Source organism: Falco cherrug, chromosome 4, assembly GCF_023634085.1.
Source record: "Falco cherrug isolate bFalChe1 chromosome 4, bFalChe1.pri, whole genome shotgun sequence".
In the NCBI taxonomy this organism is placed as follows: Eukaryota; Metazoa; Chordata; class Aves; order Falconiformes; family Falconidae; genus Falco; species Falco cherrug.
The window spans coordinates 71,881,567-71,897,229 of record NC_073700.1 but is presented as its reverse complement, the minus strand read 5'-3'; the positions used below and the strand labels follow the sequence as shown (position 1 = coordinate 71,897,229).

Sequence of the window (15,663 nt, the reverse complement as noted above, 5' to 3'; positions counted from 1 at the left end):
TCCTAAGCAGTTATGAACAAAGAGTAAGATTTAATTAGCAAAGTTATTTTGGTTTTGGGTTGGGTGTTTGGTTTTGGGTTTTTTTTGGTGCAGATCAAATCTTCCTGCAGATCTTAGAAAATTTCAGTTTAGGAAGTACTGACACCTTCTTACCGACACCACCTGTTTTGTGCATGCCATGTCCCATAGCAATTTAATTCACCTAAGTAAAAATAGATGGACAAAAATTTTCTGGCTTCTGAACTCAGGAATTCATCAGAGAAGGTTTTCTTCTGGGATGAAGACCAGTTGTCAAAATGTATTATGCATCTTGCATCTTGCAGAGATTAAGTATAAAACCCAAAAGAAGTCAAGGACAAAGAAAAGCAAACAAACAATTGCGTTAGTCAGATCTCTACTAAACCCACAATTTCTACCACAGAATTGCTTTTCTCTATGACTTAGAGATCTATGCAAACAGAATTTCCCATGGAGTTCTCACAGCAGTTAGGCTGTACAGTATTATGTTTATAGTATTTTATACCTTCTATCTTAAATGTTGGATCTGTGCAAAGTATTCAGCATTCAGATCCATTGATACCACTGTTCCCTCTGTAAGTGGTATACAATCTCAGTGCAATAAGCTTGTTCAAGATAAAAGGACATGTCAAAATCTTGACGATCAACAGATATAAATGGACCAACTTTTCTTCTGTTTTGTCCTCAGATATGAGTCCAGCAGCCAGTCCAGGATCAGAGGAAATAATAAAGGGCTAAAGGACACTTTCTGTTCTTAACACAATCCTCAATGCAAGTTAGAGCTCAGGAAATGAATCTTTGTGTTAGTCGTCATATATATGACAAACAATATGTAGTAGTCTACATCCACATAGTTTACAGCATCCTCAAAATACATGTGCAGGGGAAAAAGGTCTAAAGGACATAAGAAGAACATGTTTTAGGGTGAACTTCCAATTTTGTTTCTGAAGTCCTAGTCTGAACATATAATTATGTTTACAGACTGGGTATTTGTGAGCAAATGACCACTTATAAAACTGGTTCAAATACCATTGGGACATCATCCCCCAAATTGCAAAGGCTGTCCAGGATTTGGATCTGATTGCACCGAAATAAGTATGTGATCATAATTTGGTTAGGAAAGTGCATAACAGAGTATGGGAGATAGATGGTAGGATATGCTACAAATGTGGAGTGATGCTGTAAACTGCTGGTTTTTTTCAGTTTGCCACAACCTGTGCCACCAGACTGAGTAGTCAAGGGAATGGAAAGCAGAAAAGGAAGTTGTTGTTCTTCTTGTTATATTTTTTTTATCCTGCAGCATTTTTATACCAGCAAATTCCTACTAATATCAAGACTTCTCCGGTCAGAAGAGACTTTGATATAAACACGTATGCAGAACAGAACAGTGATAGTTTAAAATCATCCAGATCTTTAAGTTCTGTGATAAAGGTGAATTGAAATTGTAAACAAAAGCAAACTACTCTTTATATTTGTTAGTATTCTTCTACAGATTTTCCTGCAGACTTCAGTAGATAGTCAGTGCATGTAATTAAAGATTTGATCCCAAAACCCTTTACTCATTTCATATTTCTGAATATCAACATTGGCAAGAGTTGATTGGCGGGATCAAAACTGGCAAGATTTGCCTCCATTATTGTGGTCTAAATTGAAATGCAGTATTTTAAATTTAGCACATATTTGCAGCCCATATAGGCCAGTGATTTAAATTATATCTAAGGGTGGAACAAATACATCCTACAGTAGCCTGGTCATCCAGCCTGGGAAGTTATTGCCACACACACTGGCTTTTGAACCCATTAACAGGAAAGCATTATGACATTTTGCTGTGGCAGTGGGATATTTTTAATATTCCCAGATTCTCTCACTCTAAACTCAAAAGCTAATGTGAATATATATAACTCTGATGGAGTAAGAAGAGTTCCCTCTGATTTGCATTAGTATCATGGTGACAGAGTTCAGTTTAAATTACCTACACAAAAACCTTAAAAACAATGGTTTAAGGCAGCGTAAGACAACACTGTTTGAGATAAAATAACAAAATGGTGTTATACTCTATAGGAGTCCACAGGACCATCAAGTACATTCTTGTAGATCAGTGACTTAGGAATAATTCAGTACCTGAAGGCTTATGTGATTCCAGCAAGATTTACCTCTCATAATTCTTCTGGATACAAACATAGAAAATATAACTGAATGTCCAAGAATAAAAAAAGTGTGCAAGTTTAGATTCTCCAGTATAGTATTTCTCTACTTCTTTACGGGTTAACTATCTCTTAGTCATTGGTTTCTTGTAATAGAAGAAAAAAAGACATTATGTCATTTTTTTTACTTGTTTTCAAAAATTAGTTCCATCATTTTAAAACTAGGTTGTGAATGAGAGTTGATCCAGTTTTCTTATACATTTTATGGGGTTTTATTTGGGTTTTGCAGCTTACTCTGACAACATTTTAGGTAAATACACTCCCTTCTTCTTCACAAATATAACATGGGAAAATCCAGCTTCTGTAACATCTGTGCTCTGTGTTTGTTTACTTGTTTATCTGCTCAGTAGTAAGGTTGACTGTTTTTGAAGATGAAAGCTTATAGAAGTCACACAGATGCAAGTTTATATACTATAGTACAAATCAACTTTTCTGGTAGTTTTTTAACAGTGAGAAAAAGAAATATAGCTGATAATAACTGTCATGTTACTTTTTGTTTCAGCCATTAAAGATTGTCTCAATGGTTCTTTGTTATGCGCATCAACTAATCAATGTATAGCAACCTCCCAACGTTGTGATGGCATTGCAGACTGCATTGATTTCAGCCTTGATGAGTCCAGCTGTTCAGGTACTCAGTTTTGCATAAAAAAATCATTTGAAACAAAAAACTGTAGTTATTTCCTACTGAATCTTTAGGCAATCCTCAAATTTGACTGAATTTCCTCTGCTAAAACTTTTATCAAATTACTTCAGGCATGAATTTTCCTGATGAAAGTATGATACAGATAAAATAGGAAGAAAAACATGGAAAATAAGATGCTTAGTTATTGTCTTCACAAGGGATGTTTCTTAAAGTATAAACACACTGTTTAAAGAAAAAAAAAAAAAGGCGAAAGCTTCTATAGTGTACTACTAAGGCACTCTCTTGATTTTAGCCAAGTGAATAGCCAGCTTAAATCAACTCACATTTCTGAGTTAATAGGAATTTTTGTTTGGTAAGTGTAACACAAATCCAGGTTAGAAAATAAACCAAAATATATAATGTTTGTTTTAACACAATGCATTTCCCACAATATTGAGTTAAATTGTGGAGAAAGGTAAGAACAGCACACTAATAAATATCCGATCTGAATGAGACTTTTATTGAGAAAATCTAACAAAAACATAGATTATGACAAAAAAATTAAATTTAGATTAAAAACATCCCATTCAGTGACACAAAGTTACTGCAGTTCTTCCCCAAGCCGGTTACAAACTCTGGGCCAGTTCTGTATTAACAGTACTCCCCCGACTTTGGTAAAGTTGCATTAGCTGAAAATTCAACTCTCTGTTTTTATAATTTATTATGAGTTATGTGATAAAGTTTACAATACATAGTATATATTGTAATATTATAATTCATTATAGTGTGTTAGATGTCCTACATTACCTTCTTGGTAGGAGACATCCGCTGATTTCTCTGGGAGTGAAACTTGTCCACAAGTATTATATTCATTATATATGTTTGTTATAACTTTCTCTTTTATTATTAATGTGAGAGAATAAATCATACTTTAACATAAAAAATTACCGATTTTACAATGCAGAAAGAATGCATACTTGGTAAATTTGATTTCTAAAAAGTATTTTAAATGTAAAGGAATATATTCAGAAATCACTTCCATGTAGAAGAATATAGGAATATAGAACATAACTTCGTAGCCTTGCATGACAGTGAATTACAAATCTTTTACTATTTTGTCAGAAAGCAGATCTTTTAAGTAATTAATGTTTTTTTCCAAAATTTCTTCTTAAAACTGGAGTTGTCCACACTGAATAGCACTGTTTTTATGCCTCAGCAAACAATTTTTATTTCTTTATTTGTACCCAAGATTCTTTAGGTCTAATTTGCATTTTACAAGTTATTTTCTTACTAAAGAAATTGAGGGGATTCATTTTTTATTTTGAGTTTTTCTTGTTGTAGGAATGTAAAACTAAACGTGATGATGTGGAAATCCACGTTAAGGGATGTCAACAGCTGATAATATATCACTGACATCTCCCTTTACTTAAACACATTTACTCTTTTCAAGACTGATTTCTCTAGTTCTTATGAGAATGTGATTCTAAGTGTTAAATTTCTGGACATCTTTAATAAGAAGGTTGGTGACACAGGAGTGTCTGTTTGTCACCCCTATGTAGAAGCTATTAATAATAAAGTAGACTTAAGTACTTCTTAAATATAAGTTCAATTGTTTTGGATGTTACTTTATATATTCCTATTTGTTTGAAAATTATGTAAGTGGCAAAAGCTTCATTTCTGGAGTCACGTAAAACTCTGACTTGAAAAGAATTAGAAGCCTGCTCAAGTGAAGTACCAGGATTTCTATAAGCTCAAGAGGAGCCCATTGACAGTAATGTATTTATGACTTGACACTTACATCACCAAGTCAAGGTCTAAAAGAAGAGTTTTTGATAGTGCTAAGTACCCAAATAGACAAATGTGGATATTCTTCCATTTTTAAAATCAGGCAATGAGAAATATAATAACGATGGGGGGAACTTTAAATTCTAATTTTTACTTCTATGTTTGCAGTTTGTCCTGAAGAATACTGCAAAAATGGAGGAAGATGCATCATCAAAGATGACATTCCGTTATGCCAGTAAGTTACATTGGGGATTGACTTGTGCTTGAAGTTGGGAAAAGGTGCTGTTGAAAGATCTGTTTTGTTCCCCAGAGGCTGAAATGATGTTCAATAGAGGCATATTTTAAAAAGTCTTCACATGTCTACACTTTCTTATTTGCAGTTGCTGAGTTAAGCACAATTTGAGAAGAATATTATATATCAGATAGAATTTTCTAACCTTCATCTATCATTACATGAGACAATCCGTTAGCCTGACACATTAAGTTTTCTGTGTCTCATGTTTCACAACAACATTTAACAACAAATGCTTCTACGGAAAACAATGCCTTATATGCACCAGGTGTTGTGTACCTCAGATGAGATTCACAGCAGGTCATGCTCTCATCTTTCTCTGAACTTGTGATGTATTTCTGTTATAATGGGGGGTTTTGCATATATTTGGAGAAAGTAAGTGATGTTTTTCCACTTATGCCAAAGAGTTAAACATATGTTTATAATTTTCTGGAAATACTCTAATCTGAAAAACAATGTATACAATCCTGATTTGGAATGTACGAGTCATTAGAAAGTGTCTCATGCTATCTGAAGGGATGCATTTACACAAGATACCACTCTGTTTTGCACTGGGAAATTACAGGAGACTTTTTAAAGTGCAAAGAAAGCGATGTTAGACATCATCATACTTTTGTCTTTCGTGTGCTTCAGTGGATCTTGCCAAAGAGTTTGCCAAACTACTAAAGAAGTTACTTTTATCAGAGTATCTATCTTAGTCAAGACCAGATGTTAGTATTTGTCTCCTAGTCTCTAGGAAATGCACATCAATAATCCTGCTGAGAAAATTTCAGTTATTGCAGAATTTCTTTCAATACAAGTTTATCCTTTACTGGTTGAAGAAACGTGATAAATAACATACTCAGAAAATACAGGCACTTTCATATAGAGTACTTTGATTTACCTCTTGGAAAACACTGTTAATTACCTGTAGATTTCCCAGAATCTCCTCTATTGTAGAACAGAGAATGGTCTCTGCAAGAAGCTTGGAATTTCATTCTGGTGGCACATAGGGAAAGGTTGCAGTTTAAATGAAATGGATAACCAGCAGAAAACAAAGGGGTTGGGAATAGCCGGGATTGTTACAACTGGTAGATTAAACCACTGATCAACAAGAAAATTCCTTGAAGGGACAAGGCACTGGGGGAGTAATTGAGTTTTTAAGGATAGTAAAACAGTAAGTAGGATACTTTCCCTCACCATTCAGTAAGAAACATGAAAATGAATTCTGATGCAATGCGTAGGTAATGGGAGCAAACGCAAAGAAGTGAAAATGTCCTAACTCATGGGCTGATGTAAGTCCAAGAGCTGTTTGTGCTTATGTTGGGAAAATAGGTCATCTCTATTGAAGAATACTAGAAAAGTAGTATATGTTGCAACAGTTGGAAGGTTTTCTGAAAACTCTGCCAGTAAGGGATGAGCCTGGAGAACAGCAAATGGAGAAGAAAAGGAATAGCCAGATCAACAGTTTGATGTCAGTACCAATCAAGGGTTTATAATATTTTGAAGGAATTACTGACACATATAGTAAGAGGAGTTAGCCATTTCAAAGATAAGCTTCTGCATGATTTTTGAGAATCACACATGTCAACATCATGAAAAGAAAGCAAATAACAAAATTGTACCATAAATGATAAAAAATGTAGAAGTAACCCAGTTTTCATTTCCTAGAAAAAAAACCCCATAAACCCTAGAAATTTAACATGGAAAATACACTATTTTTTTACCTGTTTTGTTTTGTTGGGGTTTTTTTGGTTTGTTTGTTTGTTTTTCAGTTCTTACCTTAGATTTCCTGTTAAAGAGATGATAGATTTAGGTGGAGATATCTTCTTCTCTTGAGAAGATATTGCTCTTACAGACTGCAGGTCAGGTCAGGAGAAAAAGCAAAGCACATAAGAATGCAGGAAGCCTGTCAGACAGCAAGGAGACACCTGAAAAGAGCAGAGTACGGATACTGCCCTGTCACAGGAGTGGCAGAGGAGTCTTCGTAGACACCCAGAGGTAATTGCATGGAGATTACAGTGATCCTAAAAGTCACTGAGTTTGACTAATAGTCTTCAATGACACAGTGGACAAAGGGAATATTTGTTAGCATATTCTTTTATTACTATTTTTTATTACACAGTGGATTCCAGTCTTCCTCCACTAGACATGCTTGTGTTCTAGTTTCTATAAAACAGCCCTGAGTCTGTTAAAAGTCTCTTTGGCTTCTCTGAGAACGTTGTTTTAACAAAAAGAAGTCTGGACAGGTCTCAAAGACTTATTTGATTCAAGGTTCCATTGTGTTTCTAAAAAAATCCCTGAAATTGCTGCTTATCTTACCTTAGTTGCTGGCTGGAGTTAAGCCATGCACTTAGTTTGAGGTATATCAATAGAAAAGAATCCAGTGTCTGGAAAACATTTTTGTTGGTGATTAAAGGTGAGGTTTTCTGTGGTTTTTGTGCAATGTGGTTGAGGTAGTAAACTGTATAGACTCCTCCAAGTAGTTTAATGTCAGCATGGGAATAGAATGAATTTGCACTAGCTGCTTAGGCAAAAGAAATCAGCTATTTGAAAAGACTGCAAATTTATAGCAGATCTTATGCATTTAGTACTTCTCAAGTTTTTGATGCTGTATGTTGTTATATGTGTACACTATTATTGCCTAGGTATATAAAGTGAATACTTAGGGCATCAGCCTGACTTTCTTTCAATAGTATGTAACTAAGAGGGATCAGTAGAAGGTGGAAGGTGAGGTCTGACATACCTCCAAGAAGAGGTATCTGTAGAAGAGGTGAAAAAGGCAACAGTAGGTACAAATCCAGATAAGGTTTCAGAATATTGAAGTGGGTAACAGGGCTGTTATATCAGGTTGCTGTCATTTCTGTTCATGCTACTGAAAACAGCTTTTGTTAGCTGGTGCATAATGATTGTAGTAAGGAGAAGCCATAGTCTTTGAGACTGTGACTATTGATGTTGGGGTGAATGTTCTCGGCAAGAGTTTGCAAGTAAATGCAAAGCAACAGTGCTTTGCAGGTGATGGTTAGCTTCCTACTTGAATGAAACAGCTTGGTGGCTGTCCTGATCCACTCTGGTATTTGACTTCTGGGTTAGGCTTGAAAGCCATTTGCATTTGTTTCTCCTGTTTGGTCGGGAAAGTACTTGGGGCACATAGCAAATATGTTTATCTTGTTCTTACTACTTCTTAGGTATCCTCTTTGGTTACCAAACTAGATGGAGCTTTAGTCTGAAATGGTATGGCCACTCTTCACAAAATGTGACTCCCGTTTGTCTTGACTGCATTCCTTTTTGTGGTGGTTGTGTATCCAAGTGGCTAGTGCTGGCAATCAGCTACTGTAGCTGCACAGGCAAATTATGGTAATTTGAGCAATAATGGCTAGAATTTTTGCAATTTCAATAGTCTCATTTCAAAATTATTCCTTTGATTATATGTGTGCTTTCCCCAATTTTTTTCCAGTGTTTTTCTGTGTTTGCTTTATTTTTTTAAAGGGAGACCACAGATCGCTGGTAGCATATGAAAGGAATATTGATGAGAACAAGCAAGCTGGGAAGTGTGTTTGTAACACACTGAAGTGGAAGGGTGAGGCTTCAAAGATTGTACTAGTGCTGAAAAAAACCCCCTGAGAACAGAAAAAAATATATTTTACCAGACTGATAATACATAATTTTAATTCTCATACCAGCTAGACAAGATTAATACAAGACTTTCAGATTTAATATGTACTAAAACTCACATATTCTAAACATAATACAGTGTTCATCTTTCCTTTTATTTGATATACTTTCTATGTAACATACCAAATTTCAGAGTAGTTACACTGACTAATACTAAAGAGTATAATGAGAGTGCTTTTATTAACGTCTGAACTGTAAGAAGGCTCTATCCTTAAGCAGAAAATGTAATTACATTCACTGGCCTGTAATTAAAAAATCATGTAATAAATTAGAAATACATCTTCATTAAACAGTTTTTAAATTACACTGGTGTACCATGTAGCTAATGGAACCGTGGAGATTAGAATGGCAAGGAGTCATTATAAATAGATAATTAATTAAGGTTATCTTTGTAGTTGTGCATCTAAATGATGGTTGGGCCCAAAGTACAACAACTGAATTATTTTATTTGTTTGCTTTATGTGATAAAAGTGAAAAAGATTCCTTTCCCTATTATGTGTTAGAAAATAATTGATTTTACAGGGTAATAATTCATTCATAGGAGGGGATTTTTGCTTATTCTCCTTTGAAAAGCTACAGATTATTTGGTCCTCCATTTTAAAAAGAATTTATTATTATAAGCATAAACGGTCTGTTCTAATGTGCAAGTAAAGTATTTTATCCCCAGTGGTACAATAGCAAATAGTATTCCACAAAAAAAAAAAAAAAATTAAAAATACCTTTTCTCACAATCTGACTTTTTCACCAAAACACTAACTTCTGGTAAGCACAATACATTTTTGAGGGGAAGTCCTACAATGTGGCATGCAACTTTAAATAATGCCACAGTAGACTTTGTTCAATATTTTTTCCAGTCAACTATTGCATGGCAAAGCATTAAAATTCCATATCTTCCCTGGCAAGTGTCTTACAATGAGGAGTGTAGGCGCTTTTTATCTAAACATGTTTGCCTTTGAATGTACTCTTACATGTGCTGTTTTACTCGATTTTTGAGGTATTATGATGGTAGTCATCTTTAAAAATTAGAAGTGAGGGGATTTTTTTAATATCACACAGTGTTTTGTGGAAAAGGAGTGATAATTGTATTCCCACCTAAGAAAATAAAATGCTTGGAAGCATCTGGCCTGTGATTTGATGGAAATACAAAGCCTAGAGACTGACAAGATAGGCACATCCAATTCATGAGTCAAGAGAGTTTACAATGGGAGAAGATGGCAGTTTCCACTTCAGTTGTTTGTCCTGCTGCTCTCAAAGATTCCCACCTCAGTTAGAGGAAGGATTGCTGACGTAGCAGCTGCTGAATCACTGCAGATTATGAAATGTGGAAGCAAAGCAAATTGGTAGTGATTTCACTCCCTTCCTAAGAATTTTCTTTTAGATTTACTGAGCAGATGTGACATAGTTAAATTGATAAAGCTATATAGAACCTATATATCTACCCAGGAAAGTGGTTTGTCTTCTGGGAAATGAAGACAAAGGCACATTTTTTACGGAGACATATACTTGGCAGTGCTTGGTTGTACTTGGTGGTCTTTTCCAACATAAATGACTCTATGATTCTGCATAGAAACATAGACAGCTAGTATACAGAAGATTTTTCACATCTTTCATTAGCCAAGTGCCATCTGAAAAGAGGTGCTGAGCCAAATAAAATAATAAATTCAGTTTGCCTGAGTTAGGTAAAACTGAGAATGGGAAGTTATTATCTTGTTAAAATGAAAATATCTCTTTTCTCCAGAATAAATGAGACACAGCTTGTTATGAAAGAAAATATATAGTATATTGATGGAAATCCACATTTAAAGATTTGAAAACTCTTTCCTAAAGTTTCTATTTCATATATTATTTTCGGTTTACTCTTTACCCTTTCATATTCAGAAAAGCTTCATGAAATCAGGGTGCTTGTTCCTAATGGAATAATAGTGCCGCTTTTTGGCTTTTCACATTTCTAACATCATAGCCTGTTCCAAAAAAGGCAAACATGATGTCATTAAAAATGTGTATGAGATAAGAGAACACTAAGCATCAGAAGAAATTGAACTCTTCAGTAGCCTTTTGATTCCATTTCATCAAAAAGTAGTAATCAGAGCTACATAAACACAAGTATATACAACCCAGACAAAACTGGCTGCTGATAAAATTTCATGCATGCCTGCTGATGTGAGTCTTTTTTATAAAACAATTGAATAGTGTGGGGATTTTTTCTCAAGGATTTTAATTTAAAAATAATTTGTCATGTTTGCATCTTTTGTGTTTGCTTTTGTCAGTCATATGAAATGATCAGTTGAACTCACCTGCAGTTTTGTGGCATTTTATATATTCAAGTATTACTAGTTAATGTTTTCCATTCTTTTTCCTTGCATTAGGAAGACCATTAGCATACAAGAGTCATCATATACATAATCTTGGTATAATGCCATTCCTTTAGAGCCCAAAGCACTTCTGACACTTGTACATTACCTTTTAGTGTTCCCTGTACCAGTCCTGGTCCTACATTATTACTTCTCTGTCCAAACTGTGTATTTCATTCAACAGTCTGGACCTCTATATTGAGGTATTTTGTTTTTCACTGAATCTGGCTGCGGCATTTAGTCAACTCAGATGGTGACTCCTTATCTGTCTTCAGGATATACAAAAGATAATGCTAGAAGACTGCTGTTGTGGAGAACCAGAGTACTGATTTTCCTTCAGGTCATGGTATGTTTCATATGACCTGCATGCACTTTTGTTTGTTTCTTCTGGCACCCTCAGACACTAGGGACGATGGTGCAATGTGACAGAAACACAGATTCATAAATCTTATGCATTTGGTCTATTTTGTAACAGTTGGGATGAAACAGGTTTTGATTTTGATGCTGATCACCTACTAACAGGGTTTTCAGCAATCATTTCACAACATAAATAAACTGAAATAGCATTGTAAAACCAATTTAATTCTTCATATATGAGAATTTGGGAAATGCTGATCCTCTGTAAGCAGTTACTTTGAGCTTTGCTTTGTTTCCTTCTCTTCGCAGTTAATAGTATAATCCTGAGATCAGCTTCTTATCACACTGGAGCCAGCTACTTCATGGAGTTGCAACTCCTAGAAATGATAAAAAAACCCATTTTTCTCTAAGTCAAACCTAACTGAATATATATGGCAGTTTGCCATCATCTCCAGTGAGGCAGTGACATCCTGTGAAGTACACTTGTGAGTGGTCTGAATCAGTTGATCGCTGAATCAAATTATTTCAGAAGGAATTTGTATTTTTTAGTTTCTTTACTCTAAAACTAAAACAAGGTTTTCTCTATGTAACTGTTAAAGTTTGACTGTACATAATTGAAAGCCAGATGTTCTGTTCAATTAAACAAATATGACTGAACAGACCCAAAGCTTGGTTTCACAATAAATATTTCTGATCATGTTTTTGAGAAACCTCTAGCAACTGATTCAAATATAAACCAGACTTTCTCACTTAACTCTTGGGTTTGGATCTTTTTTTTAATGGAAAACAAAAGCTCAAGATATCTGTAAAACTGGAAATGAGCAAAGTAGCTTATAGTGTTTCCCTGCTGACAAATGCAATGAGTATCTCTTGAATGACCCATTGCTAGAATTGAATAACACTTACAATGGAAGAACGTCATTTAGACATAGCCCACTGGTCATGCTGGAAAGCAAACTGTGCTTAGATCTTTTCAAATTGTCTCTTTATGATATGTTTTCTGGGTGGGGAAGTTTTTACCTGTATAGAAAATCGGCAAGGAATTTCTGGGACAATTTCTAAATCAAAGATCCCGATGAACGTTATATACAACCTTTTCTTGCAAGATTTTGGAGTTGAGATGAAATAACACTTAGCTTTGGGAACAAAAGTAACTGCATGTTTCCTTTGAAAAGGTGAATTTAGTACATTATAAACCTAACTGCAACTCTCAAGATCAGACTCAGAATTATATTTAGACTCTGATCAAAATAATTGATGTTTTAATATGAAGATACTACAATCTTATTGAGAAGTATATGGGCAAATAAGTATAGTTTAGCAGATACAGTGAAAGTAACTTGGACATATAAGAATGCATATGAGAAATTAATTTCTCCTCAGTTGGATTTCCTCTCCCTACAAAATTTAGTATTAGTAGTGCTTAAGATGATAAAAACATTCAGCCTTTCTGATACATATCCTATATTTATATTTAAATTTTCAATTCACTCTTCTAAAAGAGTCAAAGCAAAATGAAGTAACTTACAAGGTGTAGGAAACTATAGCGAGATACTTATTATTACCAAGTGCAGTGCACCTTTAACTCAGAATGGCTTATACCCCAGAACTATAAGCATTATTACAGTTAAAATTCAGAAGGTAAGATTTTATCTACAACAGGGACAAGCTTAGGATATGGGAAATGTATCTGTAGGAGAGGATGCTTGGTGAGTGATAAGAGATTTTTATATGGGAGAATGTAAACTAATACCGGATATTGGATGTTTGTCAAAGGATGGAGGGTTCCCTGAAAGGTTACTCCTACGAACTCCAGATGCTGAAGAGGAGGAAAAATAGATGAAAAGCTTTAAATCACAACATTTTTTGCTTTGTTTTTTTTCAAAACAGGAAAGAATAACTGTAAAATAATACACACTTTTCAAAAGAAAAAATAGGGAAAAATTAAGGTATTACATACCAATGAAGGAAGTATAAACAGAAGGGTTGCAAGGATTCTCATGCTACAGCCTTCTCTCCTTCACATTCATGTGCCTGTCTTTTGTCCACAGAAATTTAAAAACATCTTTGGGTATATCTATTTATAGGCATATACATTATTCTACATCTTTTGGATTATATGAGATCAGACAATAATTAACACGGTCCGGGTTCAGATTGTCTAGATTAGCCTGAGTAACAATCTTTAATACTCAGTCTTCCTGGATTTAAATGAAAGTAAAACAGAATATTTGGTGTGAAAACCAGTATTCTCATACCCTAAGATTATATCTGCATGTCTGCTTATCAAAACTTCATTGTCTAGAATCAGCTCACCCCTAGAGCCCTCTCTGTAGGAGATACCTGGAGACTGCTGCTTTGGTATATCTAATGCAATACATACAAAATGTATCATAAAAGTTGTAAGGGAAAGAAAAAGTTGTTTTGGAAAACACATATACCATCAAGCATGTTGGGTACAGTGAGGGAGATTGTGATGCAAATAGGCTTGTGCTGAGGATGGCAGGAAAGATGGGGATGGTGGAGATCTCTGAGAATCTGTATTACTGTGTAAGTTGTATAGGAAAGACATGTATCTATTCTGTATGAACTATATCCTGGTACATGGCCTACTTAGTCTGACCCACTAGACACCCTGGTGTCACAGTTTTCTCAAGCTATCTCACATGTTTTCAATTTTACCTCTTCAGCATGAATTTAAATCTCTAAGAATTATACAGTTTGTGCTGTTGCTAGGTGGCTAAGGAATTGCATAAAGGCTGAAAATACCTCTAAATTAAGAACTTCTGAGTTTTCCTTGCCAGCTTTTGCAGTGTTGATTGATCTGGAAAGCTCCATGCATTTTAATTTTAAACACACATACAAACATAAAGGATTTTTCTCAACACTTGGAAGGATCTTTTCATGTTTGCTATTGCTCTAATTAGCTACTAGGCTACATCTCTAAGTGGGAAGCAGTAACTATCTGCTATTCCCAAACAAACTTTTGTATGTCCTTTAGGGAAAAAGTACATATACTGTTAAACTAAAATAATTTTGTCTGTATCTGGTCCACAAATGATATTTTCAATGTACAGAAATACTTCCTTTTAAAAATATGTATTGGATGTAAGATATATGTGAACTTTGAAATATCCTTTAAAGTCTGTCAAGTTAATGTGGTTCATGCAAGGGTTACAGTATGGATCACAACACCAGAGTTGCTGTAGGAATAAACATCTCTGGCAGGTTCACCTTAGCTGGGTGCCACCTGCCCACCAAAGCTGCTCTGTCACTCCCCTCCTCAGCTGGGCAGGGGAGAGAAAAATATAATGAAAGGCTCATGGGTCAAGATAACGACAAGGAGAGCTCACTCACCAATTATTGTCATGAGCAAACCAGACTCAACTTGGGGAAAAGTAATTTAATCTATTACCAATAAAATCAGTGTAGGGGAATGTGAAAATAAACCAAATCTTAAACACCTTCCTGCCACCCCTCTCTTCTTCCCAGGCTCAAATTCACTCCCAATTTTCTCTGCTTCTTGTACCTGAGTGGTGCAGGGGGATGGGGAATGGGGACCGTGGTCAGTTCATCACATGCTGTCTCTGCCGTTCCTTCCCCCTCAGGGGAGGGCTCCTCACACTCTTCCCCTGGCCCAGCATGGGGTCCCTCCCACGGGAGACAGTTAACCATTAAATTCTCCATTGTGAGTCCTTCCCATGGGCTGCAGTTCTTCACGAACTACTCCAGTGTGGGTCCCCTGCAGGATCACAGGTCCTGCCAGATAACCTGCTCCCGTGCAGGCTTCCCATGGGGTCACAGCCTCCTTTGGGTATCCACCTGTATGGTGAGAGAATGTCCATTGGTTGCAGGTGAATATCTGGTCTACCATGGACCTCCCTGGGCTGAGTGGCACAGCTGCCTCAACATGGGCTTCACCAGGGGCTGCCGGGAATCTCTGCTCCCACCTCTTTCCCTCCTTCTGCACTGACCCTGGTGTCCGCAGAGTTGTTGCTCTCACATATTCTCACTCCCACTCCAGCTTTGTTGTGCGGGGTTTTTTTCCCCCTCTTCTTAAATACGTTACCCCCAAGGCACTACCATCAGTGTTGATGGGCTCAGCCTTGGCCAGCAGCAGGTCTGTCTTGGAGCTGGATGGCATTGGCTCTATCGGACACAGAGGAAGCTTCTAGCAGCTTCTTAACAGAAGCCACCCCTGTATCCCCCTGCTACCAAACCCTTGTGATGCAAGCCCAATACAATGGCCATCGTCCAGCTAGGCTTCAGAATTCAATAAACTGCAGGAGACAGATTTTGCTTGTTTGTTTTTAAACGGTGGAGGTGAGAAATGCTGGGATTTAAGTGAATTATTTCCTTGTATATGAGAAAACTAATTGT

The 15,663-nt window shown here is 35.9% G+C and overlaps 1 protein-coding gene across 1 annotated transcript in view; it reads left to right on the top strand.

Annotated features, from left to right (window-relative positions):
* MALRD1 (MAM and LDL receptor class A domain containing 1) overlaps window positions 1-15,663 on the top strand; it is a 282,559-nt gene that overhangs the window by 228,355 nt on the left and 38,541 nt on the right. The window contains exons 34-35 of the mRNA XM_027800878.2: window positions 2,725-2,850; window positions 4,798-4,864. Of these exons, the coding sequence (XP_027656679.2) occupies window positions 2,725-2,850; window positions 4,798-4,864 (193 nt within the window). The remainder of the gene's footprint in view (window positions 1-2,724; window positions 2,851-4,797; window positions 4,865-15,663) is intronic.